The following is a 23,594-nucleotide window of genomic DNA, read 5'->3' as shown; positions in this document are numbered from 1 at the left end:
GCGTGCGGCCAGTGTGCCTCCAGGTGCTGTCACACCAGCGCAGGACAAACCAGACCTCAAGGCTTCTGGAAAGGCTGGTGTTCAGAAGCCCTCCTCACCTGCTGCAGAATGTGTCTTTCCCTCAACGTCATCAGCCTTCTGTGAAGCTCTACCAGTTCATCGAGGTATGCCTGAAAGAGAATGGTATGCCCCCAGTGACAAGCATTTAGGAAGCAGTTCAAAAACAAAAGGATAAACAAGTAAGAACATACCAGAGGTGGTTAGAGGTCGCACATTCTACCTTCTACCCTAAGCTGTGTGGATGCACTGCCCAAGGCCTTTGCAGACCAACTCTCCTTTGGCCAACTAGTACTTTCTCAAGGCAGCTTTTTTACAAAATAGGGCTATTTGTGAACTTATTTGCTCCCAAGTGAACAGGATTAACCCTCTCCCAACCATACCTCTACAGAGAGAAAAGGAATTCAATGAAAAAATGTGAGCTTAAGCATATTATCACAGTACATATTCTTTTTTTCAATTATTCTTCCATCTTAGGCTTTTTTCTCTTAGTTATAATGTTTCCAAGTTTGAACATGGAAGTATCAATGCACATCACTAATTATGTAATTAGGGCAAATTGGAAGGGGAAAAAAAACAACCTCTCCTGGTCATACCTAACATGGCCAGTGAACAGCAAGTAACAGGACAGAAGAAGGTCTTATGAAAAATAGAGGTCACTATCCAACTCAGCATCTGGCTTGTCGAGTTCCCCTGAAAAGGCAGAGCCCCTTCATGTGCTCAGACTCAGGTCTTTGTTAGCATAAATGCCTGGGTATTCTTTGTGCCATTTGCAATGAAAGCAAATAAAGGTTTGTGAAGCATTATCCAAGCCTACCCCGATCCTGCAAAGCATGTGAGGACCCTGCTTACAACAGGAGACAAACCCCCAACAACCCTTGAAGTCAGATTTTGGATGCGTGACTGCACACGAGGGGAAAACACACTGCACTGGGATCAGATGTCCTGCTCACTTCAGTCCGAGATTCCTGAACCCTCCACCTCCACCACAGCTCTCTCACCTCCTAATTCCATGTGCCCAAAATCCCTTGGCAAGCATGGATAGCAAAAGGCCAAGTTTATCTTGTTCACTGGAGACGTAAACAAGACTTGGAAAATAAACTACAAAGCACTGGAAAGAAGCGCCTGTCATTTGGGAACTTCAGGCCCTTCTGATGAAGACAACGAAATGAGAACCAGCAAGAATGATCAAGGGAAACACAAAGAAACAGAAGAGTGTCAGTGCAACGTTACTCACGGTAACAGACTAGAAACCTACCTTGTCACATTCGCCATTCTTTATTTGCTTATCTGATTTGCTTTGCTTTATTGGACTTTTCACTTCAAGAATCTAGGGATCAAAGAGCAAACAGTTAAGTTTGATTGCTAGCACTGCTTGGCTAACCTGCCACATAAACAAAAGGCGCTATGAATGAAATGCATAATAACATCACTTTCCAAAGAGCATTTTTCCTCCTCACATTTTAGTTCTTCTCCTCTAATCTGACTTTCTCTCAGAAAATAAACTACTTATATCCGAAATGCTGAGTCAGGGCAATAGAACTTTAAAAAAAAAGTGACGATAAGGAAATTGATCTATGCTTCCAAGGCTGCTTCTCTTTAGTGACAACACTCTCCCACATATGCACAGCAGCTGAGCTGTAGTAGATTACAGTCCCCTCTGGCAAGAAATTTTTCTTATTCATCCTGTTGTTTCAACATGACTACCCGTGTTCAGTGCAGTAAGGATAAGACAAACACTCAAATAACCCTTTCTAGTACCTGCCTCTCAGATTCTAAAAAGTACTCCTGTCTACTAAATTGAGGAAGGTTTGGAAGTGAAGGTGGCTGCCACGCTGGCTGCTCCCAACTTGGAATCCTCCTACTCAAGAAATCAGAGAGCCAGGACCATTTTCTGTATTCTAAGAAATAATGTGTTTACCCAGGATAAAATCCCCAGTGCCTTTCCTTTGATCTGAACCAATTATAGCTCAGGTTATGAACAGCAGTTTTGCATACTGTTCAGACGGTGGGGAGTTACATTTCTAATTAATAAAAAGGAGAATACATTATTATTTAATAAACACAGTTGATTAATTAGAATTTTCAAAATTGAGAATTATGCTTTAAATGGTGAAAACCACTGAAATTATTGATGAGTGTTTACAGACATATAAAAACATAAAGGCAAAGGTAATTTGTCTTTTTCATTATATTCTCATTATCAAGTGAGTTACAATCTGAAGCTAACATTGAGGGAAAAAAATGCCAAAAAAGGAGATATTGAAGAAGTTTACTCTGCTTTAGCATACACACACACACACACACACACGTCTCACGGTTCTGTTCAAAGGTCTACCACTTCCAAAATGCACAGATTTTTAAAATGAGTCCACATTTATTTTGTAATTTAACTTGTAGAGAGAGCATTGATTGGGCTCAGAAACCCAAGTTCAGGTACCAGCCCTATCATTCAATGTTTTTTGAACTTTGACAAAAATGAGACAAATAAAAAGAGCTAGGAGCAAGGGAGCATCCAGGTTCCCATTTAGCCATGAAATTTTCTACTGCTAATAAGCACTTTACTTGCTGAGGATGGCATTCTAGAAAAGACCAAATGCTTCTCAAAAGGAATACACATTCATTTGAATTTAGGAAAATGTATAAGAAGTGAGCTCCTAACAGCATCTTGCCTGAGAATCGCCTTTCTTCCTTCGTTTTTAAGATTAAGATACCAGATGACCAATGTGACCAGGCTAATTTCAAACATAATACTTCTGGCAACACAAGGAAATTACTTAATCGCAGAGGCAAAGCAATAGCTTTTAGTAAAGGAAACCAAACACCCCCCTACATTCAGAACTCCCTTCTCTATTTTGGCTGGAAATGAGACCTCGAGGGGAACGTTCGTTAGCACTGAGACCTAGGAGTAAGTAGGTCAGTAGATGGCACTCCTCGCCAACTCAGATACAGGGCTGGGCCAAGCAGAGCCGATCTGCTGTGAATGCAGGCAAGAGGAAAAATACAGCCCCTGTCTGCCTGCCTTGTGCATTAGAAAACTGAATTTTGTTCCCATCATATCCTTCCCCTGAGTACCCCGCCATTCCCTGCCCCAAGTCATTGTTCTCTGGGGACCAAGTGACCGAGAACTCTCTATGGGGCACACAGAGTTATGAACTAGGTTGAGAGAGTTCCACCACCTTCTCTTCAAAGCAGAAAATAGAACACGCAGGGCGCTGAAATCCCATCCTACACATTCCATAAGGGCTGCGGCACAGGAGGCCCAATGACACTGAAATCCTGGTTTCTTTCTTCTGAAGCTGCAGAGGCAGGAACAAAAGCCCCGGGTGTCAGTGATCCGCCTCGAGTTACTGAGTGGCTGCCCAGAGAGGGCTCAGTTAATCTTCCTGCTTTGATCTCTCCCTGCTCCAAAATAAACAGCTTTGTCAAAACCTCATTCTGAGAGCTGATCCATGCTGAAGACAATTGTTTTATTTATGATCATTTCTTATCTTTAAGGAAACGACTCCAGAACAGAAAAATATGGCACCTTGTCTTCCACAGGCCGATTTCAAACCAGTTTAACTGGATGGACTCTTTGATTTCATTCAACACGCCTCGCAGGCTGATAGGTGATTTATGATATTCTGAATATTAACTTGGGTCCGATGGATCGCTTCCTTCCTTTGAGGCCCCTCCCTCCCCTCCCTCCCCTTCAATACTTTCAGCCAAAAAGGATCTAGAATTTTGATTTTGTTTGAAATTCACATAAAGAAGTTTGAAGTTAAAAAACAAAAACAAAAAAACTTCGGTTAAAATGGCACAGCATTATTCCTCTCTATTAAGCTGTAGGGAGAAGAAACAGCCACCCAGACTGCTGAGAGGCACCAAGTATGCACGTGATAGTCTCTGAAAATAGAACTATGATGAGTTGCGCTTCTATCCTTAATCTGAGGATCTGGCTTGAGAATCAGATTTTCAAGATTATTATTTTTCTGTATTCTTTTGTGAGGACTGACAACTCAATTACTCAGCAGATGGATTCTCTACCGCTGGGTCTTTGATGTTAACGATCACTAGTAGCTCCTAACAATACTCAGGTTAATTACTTGCTTTGTTGACATATGGCTCTCTATCTCTGTTCAATTTTTTTCCAAGAATTAGAAATGTCTGACTCAATGAGCACTTTCCCTCTTCCCCAGTCCCTAGAAAATTGAGAAAAAGGAAACCATAGCTTTGCCTGGTAATTTATAGAAACTTTGAGACTATTATCAACCTACACAGAGAGAATAGTCAAGGGATATGAAAGAAGAAGACTCAAGAGTCTGCCCGTTTCATAGTTTGGCCTTCCTGGTATGTTTTCGCTTATTTCATGTGAAATTTCAGATCATCTCATTATCATCACTATCACACTCACAAACACACACACACACACATGACTAAACACACTCCAGTTCTAAGACACAGGTCCAGAGGAAAAAGCACCCTTGGGGTACATATATTTCCTACCCTAAACTAGTTAAAACTGAAAGCATATGGACCCCCTTATTATGCTTATAGGTGTATGGAGAAAGTGACATATAACTGAGTATTCCTGACAGATTGATGACTCACATGTGTGAAGCTACATTTGTCAAATAAACATATGCCAAGAAACCAGTGGTATGCTATTTAATCGGATAAAGCAAATTTTACCCTTTCTAGATAGATGGTACCATTTCAATTTTGTTTTGCTTTTTTTTCATCCTGCCAGACAGTCAATAAAAAAAAAGTCTGACAAAGAATCTAAACCTTTCCCTGAAACCAGGGTCATGTCAAGACTGCAGCAGGTCCAGGAAGAGACTGGGGCAGTTCTGTCTGCAAGGCGAGATGGTGGCTTGCTGAAGCTGCATTTATTTAGCAAGCATAGTCTTCACTCCACCTGGGAACAATGCTGAAGGAGACTACTACAGGGCACAAAAGCACAGCCTATAATGCCCTGCACTCCTGGCCCTGCCAAGGCCACCGTCACCGCCCAGGAAGAATCCCAATTTCAACACACCACCCACTGGAAGCAGAAATCAGGCCTACATAGGTTGAAATTGGATATAAAACTATATTTCAAGGTCCAAATGCTATTCTATTGACAGCTTATACTGAAGCACACAATTACAAAAGAATCCTCCAAGTTATCCAGTCAGCCAGCCTAGGGCCCTTCTCCACTGACTGGCAATGATGGCTACGCCCGTGGTCCTCACTCTCCCCAGCCATGCTTGACTTTGGAGTACTGGGCAGCCACACTTGAGGTGACGGCTGGCTGGGTCATGCGTATGGCTGGCCCTGGAGGCAGGGAGACACATGGACTGTGCGGAGTCAGGATAAGGAAGAAGAAAGTACAACTCCTTGCCGGCCAGCCTGTAACGGGTGACGAGGCTGGGCCTGCAGTCGCATGCAGGACACAAAGAAACTGCAGTTGAACTGCAACTGGTGAGGTAAAGAACACTGATGATATTCCTACTTAATAATGGAGGCTTTAAGTTGTAGATCAATTAGATGAGGAATTTTAAATTTTAAGAGATTTTTGCTTTATATGAAATTTGAAATGAAAAAGTCTTCGGCTATAAAAATCACATTTTCCCCATTAAAGAAAGATCACAGATTTCAAGGACAAGGCCATTTAAAACAACAGGTAGGACACCTGTGAAACAGAATACTTTTACAAACCACATTTTCAAGTTAACGTTCATACGGTAACTTGAATTAAGCAATTATTGTGAGGTCTCATGGAATCTGTCTAAATAAGGAAAAAAGAATAACATGGTAATAGAGAATCAACCTGATGCATAATGAGGTTTTTTTTACAATACTTGAAAACAGCTTATTTTATCAAGTGTTTAAAATAATCATTCGTTTAACGAAAGCTCTTCATCACAGCTTTGCAAGCTCTGCCTAGACCTATCCAAATAACTATATTCTTTACTCTGATTATCAAATTAATAAGCTTTCCTTTAGCTGGACTTATAACAACAGTGATAATGACCATTGTTTACTCTATAGTTTATAAATGATTCCTTACAATCCCAAGTGATAATCCTTTTTCCCTGGATAAGCACAGAGGCAGAGCACCTGTACTAACCATATATCATCAACTGTTTGCCAAGAGGTATGAACCATGCTTCATGCTCTTTCCACACACTTTTTTGTTACCCTCCCAGTAGCCAGTAAGGTAGACATTAATATCCTCATTTACAGATGAGAAAACTGAGGCTAAATTAAAAAAACTTTTTGTACCAATAAACTACTATAAATCAGTAAAACAGAGAACCAGGCTTTATACAGTTCCAAAGGTCATATTCTTCCCAATTGACGGGGAAATACACAGAAATCAGGAGTAAATGGGTAACACTTTTTGTCACCATCCTGCCCTGCATCTATTGACATTTAACTAACTCATCCAATACCATACTTTTGTGACAACTTAAGTCCTTTTACCCTATGTGTTTAGTCCTAAGGTTGTAGGTTCCCAGCTATTTGCTGTCAAGAGGGACTTTGTTTAAAATTTAAGGGGTAAAATGCCTGGCATACTTTGAGTTCTGCAGAATCGTGAGAAGTGCAGACCCAGAAGCTTACCTGGTTGTTGTTGGTTTTTAATAAGGGTGGCGGGGGTTCATGATGTAGGGGTGAGGAAGCAGAACTGCTTTCACTGTCACTGCCATCACTTAAGCTAACTCTGAAAAGGAACAGAGAAGTCAGTCGCAGCGTTACAGACAATTCTTGAAATATCCAAAGAATTAGGGGTAGAGAGCAAGGCATCCAAACACTCATCTTCGGGAACTTGTTTTAACTCATACAATTGCTACTACATGCCGGCGTTTACTTTGTATCTAGAAAGGGGTTAAACGTTTGACTTGCTCCTTCTCATTTAATAATCTCCATTTCATAGATAAGGAAACTGAGACAAACTGGATCACTCACATAGCGTCACAGAGGTAAGAGTGCTGGTTCTAGGATTCAAATCCAAGCAACGTGACTCACAGCCCTGGTACTCGGCCAGTATATTTTGCTGCCTTCATTTATTCATTTATCTCCCTGTTCCAGATCCATCCACCTACTGTCATATGCATGTCACCCAAGCTGGAAGTTCAGCAAAATCAGACAGTTCACAGGTTACTACCCTTTTCGCCCTTCCTTTCCTTCTGCCTATTTGTTACAGGTGAAAATTTTACAAGTACAGCTAAAATACAGGGTGCAGGAAAGGAAGCAACTGCTAAGAAGAATGTGGACCACGGCCCTGCAGGACTGACAGTGCAGAGTGACGTCTGAGGGTGGGAGGTGTGAAGCTCAACATGACAGACCCATCACCAATCATTTCCACTGTGTCATGATGCAAAGTTGACCCTAGTTCTGATGCAATTCCCTGGAAATACACCACTGAACAGGAAAAGACAGTGTGTTTGGGAAAACTGCTTTAGAAAAATACAGTGTCTTTCAACAATGAAAGACAATAAAAATATCACCTCCTTTTTTTTTTCCTTTCCATTGAAAATGGAATTTTCTTTCAGCGAGAATAGGAGATACGTCTTTATTTACTCTGCTGAATGTGTGCACTCTTTTAGAAATGTCCTTCAGGGCTTGCTCCCTCGCTTCGCTTATATAGTAACCTAATACAATATTCTTCTCAGAAACAGAAAATGCTTTAGAAATCGGATAGTTTTTCTGTCGTTCTGAATAGGCAATCACATTCCAGCCCTATAATACATTCAGATAGACAAGATACGAGATAGGAAATGAAAAGGATACACTGGGACATCCTTTTAGGAAAAAACTGACGGAACTTGTTTTTCTTAACTAAATTACATTAATGAAGTGTTCAGTTGAAGCGCTGCTTTAAAATGCTTCTTGACTGAAGTGGAAGGCTGAGTATTTAAACTGATTAAACAGTTGAGACTTCACAAGTGCCATGAAGATCAAATGTTACCCGGGCGGGGGCTGTGCCAACAGCATATGTCAGGAGGAAGGGAGAGCCTTGCAAACAACATGCATCACACATCAGTCAACTCACAAACATGTATGATCTGACCCATGTTGACTCAGGGGACAAGGCAAAGAGGGAACAGGCCACAGCCCATCACAGAGTGTCTAGATCTTCTACATACTAAGTTGGGAGATGTCTAAACTGGTTATGCATTTTTTCACCAGCTAAATGTAAAAGCAGTCAGTGGTCAGGATTTCAATTGTTATAAAGATGCTCCTAGCCTACAAGTGTCAGTTCATTTTTAGGTTTTTTTTTTTTTGCCCCATCAGTTTCCTTCTTGTTAGATTAAAACTTGTAAAGGGAAACATTATAAGGCCAAGACCATAAGGTTCCTTATGTCTGTCTTATTTAAAAGGAATACAGATGGGTGATTTTGGGAGATGAGTAGAGAAAAAGGAATTGAGTACAGCCATAAGGAAGAACCACTGAGAGATGGGACAGGGTATATATTCTAAGGAGACTCTTCTCCAAGGACATGAAGGAATTACCAATTAACAAACACATGGTCTGTCCAGTTTGGGTTAAGATCACATCATTGTGGGGAATTTTAGGGCCTGCTACCCAGTAATGGATAATGAGAAAAGACTTAATGCAATATATTATCAATGTAGTTGGATTTTAAGTTCAAATAGATTCATATTTTTTCCTACTCAAAACCCATTAAAGTAAGCACAGCTATTTGTTTTGCTCATGATAAATAAAATTCTCGAGGCAATTTCAAGTTGACTATTAATTATAAGTGACATGAATTAGCATCTTTCCAATGCAGAAGTATGCCTCGCTGCATTAAAGCTACTTAAGTAACAGTCAGCGCACTTAAAAGGAATTTAGTTTCTGGAAAACACACAGGTGATCCCAGTTTTAATTAGGTCACACATAATTCATTGAAATCAATCATGCATTTCTAACTACAAACAGCGAACACATTTCCTCAAATTCTGAGTTATGAATACCTACAGCAACGAAGCTACACAAATTCTTCAAATGAAAGCAGAGTTCATTTCAGCCGCCGGTCCAGCCACCATGGCATTTACTTTGAAGAGCAAAAGCTTCCAATAGGACTTTTTCTCTGTAAAATTTATAGAGGAAAAACCTCTCCTTTCTGAGAACAAGGGATAAAATAGTTCCCTGGGGAACGGTGAGTGTAAGCATGCCAAGGTGCCCCAACTTAAACTTTGTACAGCATATAATCTATAAAAATAGTTTATATTATATACAAATATCGTGTATTAACATCTATAAAGGGAATCTAGAAAGACGGTACTGATGAACCTATATGCAGGGCAGGAATAAAGATGCAGATGTAGTGGACCGACTTGAGGACACAGCATGGGGGTGTTAAATAGTAGGAAGCTGCTACGTAACACAGGAAACCCAGTCTGACACTCCCTGATGACCGAGAGAGAGAGTTACGGCTAATTTGTGTTGTTGTATAGCAGAAACTAACACAACAGGATAAAGCAAGCACCCTCCAGTTAAAAATACACACACACTATACTATCGAATTACTATGCTGTACACCTGAAACTAACATAATAGAGTAAGTCAGCTATACTTTAATAAAAATAAATGAAACAAATTCAAAATACTTTAAAAAAAATGAATGTGACTATTTATTTGCCATCGTTTTTGGTGTTTCACATTTTTGCTGTGGCTATACTCTTAGATCCAGTGAAAAGGTATGATTCCATCCCAGGGAACCTCATCTCTACCAAGACACTCACCTGCGACTTCGGCTGCCCCCTCTATTTACAGGTCTCTCCATTTCGGAGTCATTGTCATTATCCTCTGCTTCATCTGATTCCTCCTCGTTGTCATCAGAATGCAGATCTTTCATTATAGACCTTAAAGGACCTGAACAATGAGAATGAACCACAGGCAATCAAATACACTTAGCCATAGCCGACATAGGGGGATAACTCACCAGCACAGAACATTGCTTAAAAATTACCATCATCAGATACAGTTATACAATTTACATGATAAATCTGGTAGTTTCTGGAATGCAACCTCTCCCCAAATACTACTGCTTTCATAACACATGCCCCAAAATGTTCTTTACAAAATCTCTATTTCCTAGGAATTTTTTTCCTATGCATTTTTCTTCCCTAAGAAAAATCACACCTAAAAAGAAACAGAAAGATCTGTTAGTAAATTGAATGTTTTGTTAGGTTAATCCATGTATTGAAAAGTTGAGACTAATAAATCACCATGGTTGTAACTTGTTCTTAGCAAGGCGGCCTTTGTGTGGTAGTTTTTGATCTATTAAGGTTTAGCTGTTCCTTTTATTTCAAGGTCAATTTCAGGTCAAGCAAGCATTTCAGTCAAGTTCAGATTATAAAGTATTTCAATTCCATGGTGCAATGTCCTATTTCTGATCTTCATATTGATCTTGGACACAAGGTCTTGTTGCAACAATTTTGTGTAGCCAATTTTATTTTTTTGTTATTTTTTATTATTTTTGTGTAGCCAATTTATACTTTTTAAGAATTTCCTGGCAAAATATTGGCATGAATTTACCTAAATAAGACCATGTAATAAAACAGTGCCCAGAACATTCAAAACAGTATCCAGTATTAGATGAGAGAGAAACGTCAAGGCAGAACTAATTTTATTCTAGAATGTAAAAAAAAAATTAAATTCACAGAAAAATGCATTAATGTGGCTTATTTTCATCACACTACTATAAATGTAATGAAATCAAAATAGGTATTTCTAATCTTAACAGAAGAGATTGTAAGGACAATGGAGAGAGTGAGAGAGGCACTTTCATCCTAGATTAGCCAATTCCTAAAGGCTAATCTGTGATAGGACTATCTGAGCTATCATTGCCTTACTTCTAAAATAAGTGTTGACTCTGTGTAATCTCACATTCTGCAAACTCCAAATTTCTCTGCTTTTGTAATGGGCTTTTATCTTGGGAAGTCAGTGGAACAAGAACTCTAAACAGCCAAAACGAACAGTGTCTTTTACTTTTTTCCTGGAAGCTTAGCCTTAGCCTAAACGCACACAACAATTTAATCCTTTTCAAAACATGCAAGGCCATCAGGAATTCAATGCGGTCAATCAAAAAAGGTAATGTGCAACGTGATGCCCAGAAACAGATTATTTCTCGATATAATCTGTTTCCCTATTTAAAAAAAAAAATTGAAAAACGGGCCTGTGTTTGTAGAGTTTCCACACATGAAAAATGGAACATATATTTAGTTAATGTTTCAGTTTAAATTTTTTTGCTAAATTTATTTTGAGTTTGAGTAGAAGAAAATATATTCTAAAGACAGCAAATTAAGACTCACCACAGAAAAAAGTCTATTAATCTGTAGAAAAATAATAAAATGAAAGATGTCCAGGAGGGGGACTAAAAACCTATTTCTCTCTGTCAAAGCCTCTCAAGTCTAGCTTTCACTATTGTATTTCCTTTGGGAACTCCCTGGAATGGGCTGTGTCTATAATCCTTTTGTAAAATGGGACTCTGATGGCAGGGACTGGAAAAAGGGGAATTTCTAGAGGCTGGCCTCATACATCAGAACAATACTCAAGTGCATTCCTAGGGGAAATAAATACAACTGCATAAAAGCCAAGTTATCATTCAAATAATAAAACAGTAGAAAATAGGCCATAAATCAAGTCATTAAGATGTTTTATGAGAAAAATGTTTCCGAGCTGGCCTGGGAGATGTGGATACCTTGTTGCCTGGTCTGGGATGGTGTGAAGCTGGAGCTGGAGCTGGAGCTGGCAGGACTGGGCTGTTCAGACTTGAAATAAGAAGAGAAAAGCACCATCAGTAAATGCATAGGACGCTACACACCTAAAATTAGAAACACCATTGCTGCTCAAACAGATTTTGCCCTACAAAACAGTCTGACACTGTGCTAGAAAATGACTACAAATTGCCTCATTTCAAAAATGCTAACACAGGAAAGTCAGTGTCCTTGTTGTTTTGTCCACAATAGTTTCATTAGATGCAGAAACAAGTGCAAAACCTCAAGGATAAAGAGGGACACACCTCATAAGGCAAGAAACCTGGCTTTGATTCCACTCCCATGTTTACTGTCATCTGCATTGCTTTCTGAAAGATACCTTGATTACCCTTTCTGCAACATTTGATTGACTCAACTGGTTAAAACATAGTGGTAATGAGGCCAAGGTCATTAGTTCAATCACATTATGAGCCAGTTAATTTTACTCTGGTCCAAGGCCATGACCCAACCCTAACCCCGTTCATCCACAGTTCACAAATGGAGGCCAGTGATTGCAAGGAGACCTGGCCAAGTCCCACACATGAGTCAGGGGAAAATGTTCCCACCACTTAAAACAAAACACACCCTTTAATTCCACAGTACAGTGATGCAGGGAAAGAGCATCATATACACACCCCACTCTCAACACATTCTCTTCATTCCTTAGTACCCAGAATAAGTTCCACATCCTCCTTGACCCACCAACTCAAAGTTCTCTTCCTTTCCCAAACCCACTGAAAATGTGGATCATCTGTTTGCTTAGAAGATCTGCTATGGAATCATGCTACCTCTGATGTAGATGTTTTTTCTTTCCAGTAACCTGCCAGCACTTGAAAAAGCTGGGATTGGAGCCTCTGCCTTGTGCTTCTCGTTATGCCCTCATACTCAGCAACACTCACTGCATACAACAGGCGCTCTTTCTCTGTGACATTAGGCCCTCTGGTCCACCATCTGTTTTGTTTTTTTTTTTAATTTATTTAATTGGAGGCTAGGCTAATTACTTTACAATATTGTAGTGGTTTTTGCCATACATGGACATGAATCAGCCATGGCTATACATGTATTCCCCATCCTGAACCCCATTCCCACCTCCCTCCCCATCCCATCTCTCAGGGTCATCCCAGGCCACTGGCCCTGAGTACCCTGTCTCACGCATTGAACCTGGAGTGGTGATCTATTTCACATATGATAATACACATGTTTCAGTGCTATCTGTTTTTATGAGACTTTCTGGTAGGTAACAGTGGGAGGAGAAAACAGATGGACAGAACTGTGCAGAGAAAGTGATCATGCCATCCAGACACTTGAATTGTACACATTTGAGGCCCAGTTTGGAGAAGGCAATGGCACCCCACTCCAGTACTCTTGCCTGGAAAATCCCATGGACGGAGGAGCCTGGTAGGCTGCAGTCCATGGGGTCGCTAAAGTCGGACATGACTGAGCAACTTCACTTTCACTTTTCACTTTCATGCATTGGAGAAGGAAATGGTAGCCCACTCCAGTGTTCTTGCCTGGAGAATCCCAGGGACGGGGAAGCCTGGTGGGATATAGCCCATAGGGTTGTCATTAGTTTAAAATAACTTAATGTTGATCAATTTGGTTGGAAGAAGGCATTATTTTTCTCCCATTTCTAATATGCTCATAGTTTAAACTACATGCTCATGTCACTTGAGAAACTTCTGAGGTCTTCTCACGATCAGGACACATCTTCGTTGCTCAGTGGGTGACTACGTTTATCACGGCCACATGGAGGACACCCTGGAGCACAATCAGAAGCCACTCCATGAGGATGAGAATCCCAGTTCCATTCACACTGCAGTTTCTCCTCCTTGCTCTTCTCAGCTCCCCTCCCTTCACTGAATCCACTACCCCCTCCCCTCCAAGCGGCACCAAGCTCCACAGACTCAGACACAAGGAAGCACTTTCAGGCATTCCTAATGCATACTTCATATCCCGAGGCTGGATGGGAAAACAGGTGTCAGCAATCTACCACTCACCCTCCAGGAAAAGAGCCAGACGGGACCTCTAATGAGCAGCAGGTGGCCCACCAACCCACCACCCCTGCAAGTTTCCTTGAAATTTGCAGCACGAGGTCCACATTGCTATTCGTGACCCACAAAGAAGAGCCGGTGGACAAGTACAGAGGCCTGTGAGAGGTACCCTTCACTCTGCCCAGTGTCTTCCACTTCCCAGACCCTGCGGTGAGTCACACAACTGAAAGGGGATGCAGCACGATGCCCAGCCGCAGACATTTCTCCAGGGGTCCACGGAGCACTCCCTCTCCTCTCCAAGTTGCTCTCTTCAGCCATGAAAAGTGTCTGCAAATGGTAATATTTTGATAGTTCTGGAAACCATTTTGGAGCCAAAAAAGAGGTTTCCTTAGAGAGAGCTGCAATCCCCATCCTGCCTGGCCAGTACACGCTATGCTGGACTTCGAGGAGATGTTCTGCCAGAGCTATTTGCTGTGAGTGACATTAATTAGGATCAAGAGGACAGTGGCCATCTCTCCAACTCCCCCATGCTAAATGTGACCCATCTGTCTCAAGCATCATGCCAATGCCGGAACCAAACCTGGAGGCAGCCTTCTTTTAGCTTCCTAACCATAAACAAGGTTAATAATGCCACAGTTGCTAACCATTAGAAAACTGGCAAATGCTAAAGAACATAATACAACCAGAGCAAAAGGCTTTCTATTCAATGTTTATCATTAACACCCTGGCTCCTTCACCAAGCATTTGAAGAGGTTTACAGTAGAAGACACAGTCATTCAGTGAGAATATTAAAATGGAAACTTTAATATGGAAACTTTTCATGGTTGAAAGCAACAGAGGTGGATGGAGAAGGATAAAGTATTGAATGGTGGGCAGAAAATTCCCATGTCCAGAAAGTTTTTTGCCATCAGTACAAGGACTTGTAGAATGTGAGAGCTAAGGAGACCTCTGAATCATCCAAAAGAGTGATTGTCATACTTCCATGAGCAGTAGAGAACCAACTGGGAGAGCTGGTAAAATGCAGACTCCTAGGCCCCACCCAGGGTGTCTAAGTCAGGGAGAGTGATAAGAACCTGGATTTCTTACAAGCTGCTGTTCTGAGGGCCAACCAGACTTTTGAGAACCACTGGCCAAAGACTCATATATTCACAGCTGTGAATATTCATCGGAATCAGCTAGGGGGATTCTACACACGAGGAGACTCTGATCCAATATATTTGGCAGGGCCAAATCAGGGAAGCCCTCTCTTTTTATACATGCAAAAATATGTTGTTGAAAGAATCTTAACTTTAAGAAAGCATAAGAGTTTGCATCATGAGAAAAAATATAAACTTATCGATCTATCCAGAGGTAACAACCCAGCATAATCTTCAAAGTATTGGGCAAAAAAGCCCCCTGAGAGAACATAGCTGCTGCTGCTGCTGCTGCTGCTGCTGCTGCTGCTGCGTCTCGTCAGTCGTGTCCGACTCTGTGTGACCCCATAGACTGCAGCCCATCAGGCTCTGCCATCCCTGGGATTCTCTAGGCAAGAACACTGGAGTGGGTTGCCATTTCCTTCTCCAATGCATAAAAGTGAAAAGTGAAAGTGAAGTCACTCAGCCGTGTCCAACTCTTCACGACCCCAAGGACTGCAGCCCACCAGGCTCCTCCGTCCATGGGATTTTCCAGGCAAGAGTACTGGAGTGGGGTGCCATTGCCTTCTCCGACAGAACATGGCTACCAGTGAATAAAAACATTCATGAAGCATGTACAATTGTGTTTTGGTGGATAGACCTTACACTAACCAAAGCTGACCAGGACAAAATTCAACTAGATGTTAACTACTCAAAAAGCCATTCTGCTACTAGATGAGGCTGATCCAGCCTTAGATTTTATCAAGTCCAACAAAACCAAGCTGGAGGTCACTTTAAGTTTGTTTGTTTTAAAATCAGATTTACCCACCAAAAACACAAGTCAAAGATGACTATATAAAACTAGGTAAGGTTGTGTGTGTTACAAAAATTTTCACCATAAATAGAGCTAGATTAAGATCTTAACTAGGCCCCAAGGATTGAAGAGATTATGTATCTTCCTTTTCCCTCCCTAGGTGTGCCAAAAACTAACTGCAGGGAATTCCAATGAGGTTCTGATGTCCCCCTTAATTTAAGACTTATTTTTGAACATTAAAATTTTCACTAAGAAAAAAAGTTTTTTGTGTGCTTCTTATTGCTTATGCCCTAAGCACGTGTTTAGCTGAGGTACTAAGCAAGGCACACTAGACATGAAGTTTCTTTAAATAGTCTGTTCCACAATGACAAAAGTATAGGCTGAAGAATCTCAAATTCTATTGCTCATTAGTATATGTTTTGGGAAGATTACTTAAGCATTAGTTTCCTCAGTGAGGGCACTGAACCTCATGTAGAAGTGCTAATGTTAAGTTGATATAATAAAGTAAAAAATCCTAGCCCATGGCTGTTATAATGGCAGCTAATCAATACTTAGTTGCAACTACTTTTTACAATAGATCATAAACGCCTCTATTGCCTAAAACAAGATATATCTTTACTACCAAAACAATGGGCCTACCAAGATTTGCAATGCAATCTTCAACATTAAATGGCTATGCAAAACCATTTTGTAATGGATTTTCTATGGAGGATTATTCTTGTCCAAGACAAGTAAGAAAAACCGCATGTTTACAACTCCTAGAAGTTAAGTCTTAGAAGTGTTGTTGCTTCAAACAAGAACACCTGTCAATGCAGGTCACACGACAGGACTCATAAAATCTGCCATTGTTCCTTAGGCTTGGAGCAGATTTCCTCTTAGGTAATCAGAACCCAGAATTTTCATCTTTTCTAATGGGCAACTATATTTTTGAACAAAATTTCAACTTGATCTTTAAAACAATAAAAATAAAGAAAAGGTGGGAGAATTATATACACCTTTCTTCAGGAGAAAGGCAGAGAATATGGTGTAAGTAAATTATTTTAGACATGTTTTAGACATATTGCTACTTTATTTTCACAAATTTCTGTTTTGTTTAGGAAAAAAACACATACCCTCCAATAAAGATTATCTTTTCTTTGCACAAATATTCAGACTGTGTCAAGGATGAGTACTAATCAAAGAAGAAAACACATATGTAATACACTTTTAAAAGACTACATCATTCATGATGTATATCAACTAAATTTATGATAGCAATCATTTCACAATATATACATATATCAAATCACTATGTTATGAACCTTAAACTGATATGATGTTTTATAACAATTATATCCCAAAAAAACTGAGAAAAAAAACTACCTCATTTAGTTTCCCTATGATAAGAAACTAATCAAACTCAACTTTCAAATAAACATTTGATTTTAAAGAAAAATGACATTCAACATCCATTCTAGACAATGTTCTTCATCCTATGAACACACTCTTATCAATTCCCATTAATAGGTAATGTATTGTGAGAGCTATGTCAATAAAAGGTAAGGTAAAAGTTAAGCTAGGAAATAAGTATTAAAAGTTACAAAATAACACTTAAATTTAACAAGGTTATTGCAACAGTTGGAGAAGGCAATGGCACCCCACTCCAGTACTCTTGCCTGGAAAATCCCATGGATGGAGGAGCCTGGTGGGCTGCAGTCCATGGGGTCGCTAAGAGTCGGCCATGACTGAGCGACTTCCTTTTCACTTTTCACTTTCATGCATTGGAGAAGGAAATGGCAAGCCACTCCAGTGTTCTTGCCTGGAGAATCCCAGGGACGGGGGAGCCTGGTGGGCTGCCGTCTATGGGGTCACACACAGTCGAATACGACTGAAGTGACTTAGTAGCAGCAGATGCAGCAATGCAACAATGAATTGTCAAAAGGCTAAAAACAACAGAGTTTTAATCTTCATTTGGTTTTACATTAATAACTTTTACAAAATAAACATGCTAAAAGAACAAAACCTTATTATACAGAAAGGTATATGAAAATAAGATTGGAAAATTCAGTCAAGAACTCTAGCCTCTTAATGGGTCTTTGTGTAGATCTATCATGGTCTTTATTTCATTTGTTCTGCCATGAGAAAGGCAAGTACTGGTATGGACTAAATGTGTTTCCCCCCAAAGAAATTCTATGTTGAAGTCCTAACCCCCATGTGATGGTATTTGGAGATAGTCTTTGGGAGTAATCAGGTTAGATGAGGTCATGAGGGTGGGGCTCTCAGGATGGGATTAGTGCCCTTATTTAGACAAGACACCACAGAACTTGCTCCTCCCTCGCTTCTCCTATGTCAAGATACAGTGAGAAGGTGACCAGCTGCAAGCTAAGAAAACAACCCTCACAGAGAAGCCAAATTGACCAGCACCTTGATCTTACCAGCTGACTTCCCAGCTTCCATAAATAAAAATATTAAAAAAAATTTCTGTTGTTGAAGCTACACAGTCTATGGTATATTATGGCAGCCAGAGTTGACTAAAATAGCAGAACACATTTTTAATCTCCATTTACTGGTGATGAAACTGAAGCACAATAAAATGAAGTGACCAGCGGGTCACTCTGGACTTTCCAGGTGGCTGAATGGGTAAAGAACCTGCCTGAAATGCAGGAGATATGGGTTTGATTGTTGGGTTGGGAAGATTCCCTGGAGGAGGGCAAGGCAACCCACTCCAGTGTTCTTGCCTGGGGAATCCCATGGACAGAGGAGCCTGAGGACTACAGTCCATGGGGTTGCAAAGAGTCAGACATGAGTGACGTGACTGAGTATAAGCATGGGTAATATTTAGGTGGATTACAACCAAGTTTTGTGACTTCTAATCTAGCCCTCTTTATACTGCACCTATTAACATTAAAGAAGATCTATCAGTTTAAAACAGAGTTCTGAACATACTAACACCATTTTATAACACTAGTGTCAAGGAAGAAAGTTTTCTATGTCACTGGGAAACTGAATATCCCTCTAAGGGACAGCTTGTGAGCAGCATCCAAAGCAAACGAGTGGTAAAAACACTTCACCCCTGGGGCTGTATGTCTGTATCAACTGCTTCTAACATTCGTCCAATCAATACCACATTAGATCCTGGCTACTCACCTCACTAGTACAGTAAGGTTTTTTCTTTTCTTTTTTTCAAAAAGCAAGTAAGTTTTCCCTCTGAACTATCCTGATCCTCTTGACACTAGCATTGATCAAGAAGACTGGCAAACACATCAGGCAACACGCTACAATCATTTACTTTATTTGCCTTCAAGGGTGAACTATCACTTTCCCCAAGCCACGAAATCCAGGGTTTAAAAAAATAGATTTAATGCTTTAAATAATCTGTTAACAGCTCTTTCTTTGAAACCAAGGTTTAATTGGAGAAAGAACACTGGAGTAGGAAGCTGGAACCCTTATTGCCAATTACTCAGGTCTGTGAGCACACAGAAGAAACCACATCTCTCTTGGGCAAACCCTCTCCATTTGTAAGTATCATGACAATTTGAGTGAATCCGATGTTAAATTATAATTGTATTTAGTCTCTTGGACCCTCGTATTATCAAAAGCTATTGTTATGTCCACCATGTGCTGGTAATAGAGGAGGATCCTAAGAACTACCTCTCCTATGGTTAGCAAAACAGAAACGATCTTTATTTCTATTATATTTTCAACTTACAGACAAAGTCATTCTGGGTGCCAAGATAACTGGCTTTGCATCGAGCTGCCTCTGTTTTTACAACTGCATTTGTATTCTTCATTATTATTGCCATCTTCACTATTATTATTAAGTGCCATCAACATTTGTCACCATCCCTCCCTGTCTGAGAACACAAAATCCCATTAGGAAACGAACTGGCCTTGGGGAACAAGGGTCTATAAATCTTTCCATAAGACCCTTTTCCACACTTGGGGATGGCTATAATTTTCTTTCAGCTTCTTCTCTTTTAAACAGAGGAGCCTCAAGTCTTTTATCTCTCATCACCAGTTGTACTTTGAAGGCTGCTAACTGACTATTGTGGACAGAACATGTGATCTTTCAAAAAAATCCAGTTGTTGCAAGATGGTGCATGTGCCAGGTGTGTTCTGAAAATCACTCACTTGTTAAGAGCTTTAGGAATGAGAAATTATCTGGAAAAGACCATGTACAGTTGTGCCGCCTCGAAGCATGTAAGCATTCCCTGAGTAAAGACTGCACACAGAAGTTGAGTTTCACAACTGGCCATTAATTATACCACCTATTTGTAATGTTAGAGACATCTTTTAACTAGTCTTTTTTTTTCTCTTTCATACATTTTAAAAGTAGAGGAAGAAAAAATTACAAGAGAGTTTGGAGCTATAATGCATCTCAAAAGAGAAACAGGAAGAACAAGGAAAAAAAAAAAAGTTTCCTGATAGAATTGCCGCATAATTAACTGTTATTGAAGCTGACCAATGAACATCAAAACACCACTGCTCCTCAGCCAACAATAAGATCACTTAACTGTTGTCAGAACTACTATTCAGTTGCTTGTGAAATAACCCACCTGTGTAGTGCACGAGACACTTGAAATAATGGAAAAGTGTCGGTGGATTCTTTGTATAAGGGCAGGGCCCAATTGAATAAAATACTAAAAGTACATTTTATGTGGTTATAACTCTCAGTTTGGGATTATAAATTTTAAATATAAAAGTAAGTTAAATAGAATGAATTCAGAGTATCATAAACATGGTAAATAATTGAAATCAAGTAAAACAGAGATATATCTAAAGAGATCATCTTGACAAGACATTTACCTGCATTAAAAAATGGCTTACTTAAAAATGGTCATAGAGTAATTGATTGACCCAATAGAATCTTTATCGACCTACACAAATGTCAGGACGTTTTATTAATTTTAATCTTTCAGCTATCTTAGAGAATTTTCCCCATTAAATGTGAAGCTTAGATTTACCACCATAGCCGCAGCATTAAGAGTTCATTTTATTCATTAAATGCTTATATCCATGGTATTTGGACTTCCAAAAACAACCAAAACTCACTGGGGAAAAAAGTACTGATTTAAAATTAACCAATCAGCATCAGGTTAAAAATGCAACACTTCTCATGGTCAGTCTACACAACAAAGATTATTAATAGTTGCAAGAACTCTTTCTTTACAAACCTGTATCTTCCTAATCAGAGTAATAGTGTATTTTTCAGGTTATTTTACTGGAACCCTTTCTTCTGGATGACAGCATCTCGAAGTTCCTTGGGTATGGATATGCACATGTGTTCACAAAGATATGTGTCATTTAATCCATAGGGGTAAGAGAAAATAGGACCTTTATTCATGTTTATTTTCTGTCTTTACCTTTTAAATTTTCAATTTTTTTGTATGTGTTTTCTTATATATGTTAATATGGCTATTACTATATGTATAATCTGGAAATATACATATACTTGGGGACACATGTCTATTAAGAGTTTTAATATCAACTCTATAGATAGTCAGTTTTAATTCTGTAATTTACCTGCTCAAATCTTAATTATATGACAGATTTCAAATTCTGGGGTGATATGTGCTAAACCTATAAGGCACCATCATTACAATTTACTCAGGGACTGTCCAGATTTTTGTATTTTGTGCTCAAAATTGACTTAGAGCTTAAATGTTTAATTTTTAAGTTAAACAAAAGTATTTCAACAGAGTTCCTTAACAAATAAGAGGCAACACAAACCTATTTAAAAGATTTTAAAGTGCATATATGTCTTCTTAAAAGTCCAAAGAAAAAATACTCTACATGACCTCCTTCTCCCCAAAATTTGAAATTACCTTCACTGTGGCTCTATTTGAAGCTCTCATTTTATAGTATTGGCTGGAAATTGCACAATATTAAGTGAAACTGAAAAATTTTTTTAAAACAGCCTAACATCTAAATATTTTATACTTGCATTCACTTCTCTTAAAATATTAAGTACTAACAAACATTTTAAAAAATAAAGTTATTTTTTAAAATTCCCTTCTATCAAAAAAAAAAAAAAATGAACTAAAATAGCAAAAACACAGCACAGTTAAAAGATTGTTCTCATGTGAAAACATTAGATGAACTTTTTGTTCTCAATGTACTCCCTTAAAAAATGTAGTATTTAGAATCAACAGATTCCCTATTAGTAATATTAGATTCTTGTCAAGAATAGGAGGAATGTTGCTGCTTATAAGGCTGTAAAGGAACCTACATTTCCATGCACACATCTTATATAGGCCTAACAGTTGCTTTTCTTCATAAATCAATCTATTGTTGCACTTCATAATGAGAAGGCAGATTTACTGCCTTTTACCGCCTTTTCTCACCATCAGAAAGATGCCTATTTGGGTCATAGAACGTTTCTCTTCTTCAAGGGTGTTTGGGATTAGGGAGGCAGGGGCAAGAACCTTTAACATCTGCTCCCTTCAAGTGAATGACACCTCCAGTTCTCACAGCCGGAATGTTGAAAAGCAAATACCCATAAGTTGATAAAATTTTCTAACCTGAACAAGCACAACACTTGAAATCCACTGAAGACACACACATCTCTAAAACACACATTTGGGATTTGAGGGTTATACTGTAAAAAACAGTAAAACGTATCATTTTGATTGCTAACATTGTAATTCAAATGCCATGAAATCATCATCACAGTTAGAACAATAGGAGTTTAGAATAAAGACCTCTGAGCCCATCATCTTGAATTTTCTCTACCACTGAAAAACAATCTAAAGTGCTGGGCAGTAAGACTAACATTTGTCATCTCAGTATTTTGTGCAGTAATAACAAAATTGTTTATAATATAGACGTACACTCTTCTGTTTTTATTTATTTAATTTATTCTTCCCTTAGGGAGAAATATTTAAGATTTGTGAACTTTAAAAACAAGAGAAAGACACTTGTCAGCATCTAATGCTTAACCATCTGCCTTTTAAAAATATACACACATGTACTTACCCGCTCACGCTAGTTAGGCTAAACATTCTTAGCAAGTAAGTACAGTTTGATGGATCTAAACAGAAGTTTCAGTAACATAGCTATACTTTTGGAAACACAGCTATCTTTAAACAAGGAATCATGATTTCTATGAGCAAATGCAATCAGCCATAAATTAACAGCAAATAGACACCATCCAAAACAAATAAACAAAGTGAGGCAGGTATTGGATTCAAGGAAGAACCTCTTTTTTTGAAGAAAACTAAATTATGTCTTCTGTCCATGAATATGGAGTATTGCCTAGTGAGCTAACACTTCTTGTTACTTTGGGCTATCTTTTGTCACTTAAGCAATGCTTTCTGACAGTTTTACAGGCTGTTATCCCAAGGACTTCAGTATTTATGGCCTTTATTCACTTGGGCTTTCTGCTCTTATCCACTAGTTACTAATCACTAAATAGATTTTTTTTTATGGGACTGAAATTAGCTCAAAGGATGTCCTTTGACAATGGCAGCTCTGGACAGTACCGGCTAAAGGTCTTCTCCTCAGCCTCTTCTTGCTCTCCTCAATTTTCTCTTCCTTACAGACAAGTTAATGAGGGTTCAGATCCACGCTGTTCAATTAGAGCAACAGTACAAATGATTTACAGCATTCTTAGAGGACAGTTTTGAAACGTTTGTGAATTGATTCTCAGAAACTCATTCAATTTCAATAACTCAACGATGATTTAAAGACCTATATTTATTTTTAATCTTCATGAAACTTGTAGAATCATTATTCAGGAAAAGCTACAAACCTTACTATACATACAGTATTTATAGAGCGACAAATTCTACAAACCTTACTATACACAAGCATGCATAGATGTTTCAAATATATACATTATATTTTAAAACTTTGGCACATTTAGTTTACAATATGGTACTCCAATTTCTCCCTAGACAATAAAGGCTA

The 23,594-nt window shown here is 39.1% G+C and overlaps 1 protein-coding gene across 2 annotated transcripts in view; it reads right to left on the bottom strand.

The window, feature by feature from the left end:
* MLLT3 (MLLT3 super elongation complex subunit) overlaps positions 1 to 23,594 on the bottom strand; it is a 291,112-nt gene that overhangs the window by 12,226 nt on the left and 255,292 nt on the right. For both annotated transcript variants that reach the window (XM_019965889.2, XM_019965890.2), the window contains exons 6-10: positions 11,736 to 11,805; positions 9,775 to 9,904; positions 6,646 to 6,745; positions 1,316 to 1,387; positions 99 to 170 (exon numbers count right to left, since the gene is read on the bottom strand). In XM_019965889.2, coding sequence (XP_019821448.2) covers positions 99 to 170; positions 1,316 to 1,387; positions 6,646 to 6,745; positions 9,775 to 9,904; positions 11,736 to 11,805 — 444 coding nt within the window. The remainder of the gene's footprint in view (positions 1 to 98; positions 171 to 1,315; positions 1,388 to 6,645; positions 6,746 to 9,774; positions 9,905 to 11,735; positions 11,806 to 23,594) is intronic.

This window comes from Bos indicus, chromosome 8 (genome assembly GCF_029378745.1).
Source record: "Bos indicus isolate NIAB-ARS_2022 breed Sahiwal x Tharparkar chromosome 8, NIAB-ARS_B.indTharparkar_mat_pri_1.0, whole genome shotgun sequence".
In the NCBI taxonomy this organism is placed as follows: domain Eukaryota; kingdom Metazoa; phylum Chordata; class Mammalia; order Artiodactyla; family Bovidae; genus Bos; species Bos indicus.
Note: the sequence above shows the minus strand (reverse complement) of the source record. Positions and strands in the feature narration are given on the sequence as shown.